This window comes from Colobus angolensis, unplaced genomic scaffold (genome assembly GCF_000951035.1).
Source record: "Colobus angolensis palliatus isolate OR3802 unplaced genomic scaffold, Cang.pa_1.0 Scaffold143, whole genome shotgun sequence".
NCBI lineage: Eukaryota > Metazoa > Chordata > Mammalia > Primates > Cercopithecidae > Colobus > Colobus angolensis.
Window position 1 is genome coordinate 11,806 of NW_012114522.1, and position 2,607 is coordinate 14,412.

The 2,607-nt window shown below is 50.4% G+C and overlaps 1 protein-coding gene across 4 annotated transcripts in view; it reads left to right on the plus strand.

The window, feature by feature from the left end:
• Window positions 1-6: 6 nt before the first annotated feature.
• The window catches only part of GRK4 (G protein-coupled receptor kinase 4), an 85,564-nt gene continuing 82,963 nt past the window's right edge, over window positions 7-2,607 (plus strand). For all 4 annotated transcript variants that reach the window (XM_011935369.1, XM_011935371.1, XM_011935370.1 and 1 more), the window contains exon 1: window positions 7-217. In XM_011935369.1, coding sequence (XP_011790759.1) covers window positions 184-217 — 34 coding nt within the window. In that variant the 5' untranslated portion in view covers window positions 7-183. The remainder of the gene's footprint in view (window positions 218-2,607) is intronic.

The window sequence follows — 2,607 nt, forward strand, 5'->3', positions numbered from 1 at the left end:
AGCCCCCCGGGACCGTGTCCGGGGCTCGAGGAGTGGGTGACGCCCGGAGAGCTATGCGCGGGGGCAGCGGCGTCTCCTCCTGTTCCGCCTTCTCAGTCTCCTCCTCCTCAGTCTCATCGGTCTCGCAGAATCCGCGGGCGGAGGCGGCGGCGGCGGCGCCAGGACACGGAGCTCGAGAACATCATGGCCAACTCGCTACTGCTGAAAGCGCGTCAAGGTGGGTGTGCGGCAGGCGCCCCCGACCCCCCCCCCGGAGAACCCCGAATCCAGGGGCTGGCCCCCCGAAGGAACCTGACATCCCCGGAGAACCCCGATTTCCCTGGAGAGCCCCAACACCTCCCATTGGGGGAACCCAGATCTGCACGGAGCCAGAGCCGGGGTCTGTGCAGTGTGGTCAGGCTGCCTTGGCCAGGTCCCGAGCTCGTGTCTCCTGGTCCAGATGAGAGAAGTCTGCGCTTTGCTCTTCTTAGTCTTGCCCTGTATCCTTGTCCTGTGACCTCGGTGACAGTGTTGCTTCAGGATGGGGCAGGCAGCGTCCTGCTCGTGTTGGACAACCTGTCTCACCAAAAAAGAACGGCCTCTTTATGGTCTTAAGGGGGACAAAGAAGAGCAGCCTGGGAACTACTCTGGGTGAGAACCTTCCGATAGTGATTATAGGGCAATGTTATTTTTCACATAACTGCTTCGTTTTGAGGTTTGATCTGAGGCTTTATGGAGTGTCAAGTGTGCTTTAGCACGACATGGTGACAAATGGACAAGTTGGCAAAAATTCAGCCTTTTATCATTATTAAAGCGAGGCAGAGATTTAAAAATAATAAGTACTGCATTCATTCACTCCAAGAAAAGTAAAAGCCAAGGCCCAGAATGTGGCAAAGCAGGGGTTAAAAAGAAAAACACAACAAGTTTTCTTTTGTTTAGCAAGCTCACTTCAAGGACAGTTATAAGATAACGCTGTTCCAAGGCTGGTCGCGGTGACTCACGCCTGTAATCCCAGCACTTTGGGAGGCCGAGGTGGGCGGATCACGAGGTCAGGAGATCGAGACCATCCTGGCTAACACAGTGAAACCCCATCTCTACTAAAAATACAAAAAAATTAGCCGGGCGTAGCAGCGGATGCCTGTAGTCCCAGCTACTCAGGAGGCTGAGGCAGGAGAATGGCATGAACCCGGGAGGCCGAGCTTGCAGTGAGCCGAGACTGCGCCACTGCACTCCAGCCTGGGGGCAGAGCGAGACGCCATCTCAAAAAAAAAAAAAAAAAAAATATAACGCTGTTCCAGAAGTCAAAACCAAAGGAATAGGCTCCAGACACCCCCCTTCCGGAGCAGGGGTGAAGTTAAAAAAAGAAAAAAAAAAATGGACGAATGTCTGTATTTAGCCAGCTTTTGTTTTTTTCTTTCATCGCAGCTACAAGGCCAACAGCTATGCAAGGCCACAAGTTATGCCAGGTCATCAGTTATGCTATAGATTATGTGACCTGTGATTATATGATTAACTGCCTTTGTTTTGCTTCTGTAAGTTTGCTTTTACAAATCCTGCTCAGTCTTTGTTCAAGGCTCAACTTTTTGGATGTGAATCCACTGAGCTGGTATGCACCTTAAAATAAATATCCTCCTGTTTTCACCCATCCTGGTCTCTCTAGTCCTCTGCCTCCCGCCACAAAAGCATCAGTTGGTCCAACCCTTCAGCGGGAGAACCCCGCAATCCTCTCTCTTGGACCTCATGTCTCCCTTGCTTGCCTCTCAAGAGAGCTAGTGACAGAGCTTCGGACCTCAAGTCCCCCTGTGCCAGCCACAGTAGTTCTTCACACCACGTCACTCTTACAGAATTGCTGATTTCCTCTATTTCCTTGTGTGATGGAGAAGCTCTGCTTGGATTTTGTGCTCCAGGACAGGGTAAATGCCGACTGAAGATGTGACACCAGCCAGCGCTACATACTTAAAGGACAATGTGGAGCCGAAGGTGGCTGCCACACTTGTAGTCCCAGCTACTCTGGGAGCTGAAGTGGAAGGCTTGCTTGGGCCCAGGAGAGTCCAGCCTGGGCAAAAGAGCAAGACCATCTCTTTAAAAAAGTCTGAAACAAAGACTTCATCTTCTCAGTATTTTTAGGCACCAACTCACACTATTTTGAATAGAAGAACTGAGAATGGATGGGAAGAGAATGGGATCTTTTTCCCTTAAGACAATCAGGGAGTCCCAGAGCAGTATGCGTTCTCAGCAGCCATTTTCAGTGGAGCACTTGACTGTGCCTCTTGTCCCTCACTCTGAACTCCAAATTGGTCATGGAAGAGAATCATCCTTCGTGGAAGTCAGGTTGACGCCAAACCAGTTTTCTTTTTACACTACCTATCTGCATGTAACTTACAAAAAGGAATTGTACCAAGCCGCCTTCCTTGTAATGCAGCAGAGATCAGATAATGAGGTAAATGGAAGTGCTCTGTAAATACTAAATCATATCAAACCAGATTCTGCCACAAAGCGTGGGATCACAGTGATAGTTTGAAAAATGAAAGTTTTGGCCGGGCGCGGTGGCTCAAGCCTGTAATCCCAGCACTTTGGGAGGCTGAGACGGGCGGATCACGAGGTCAGGAGATCGAGACCATCCTGGCT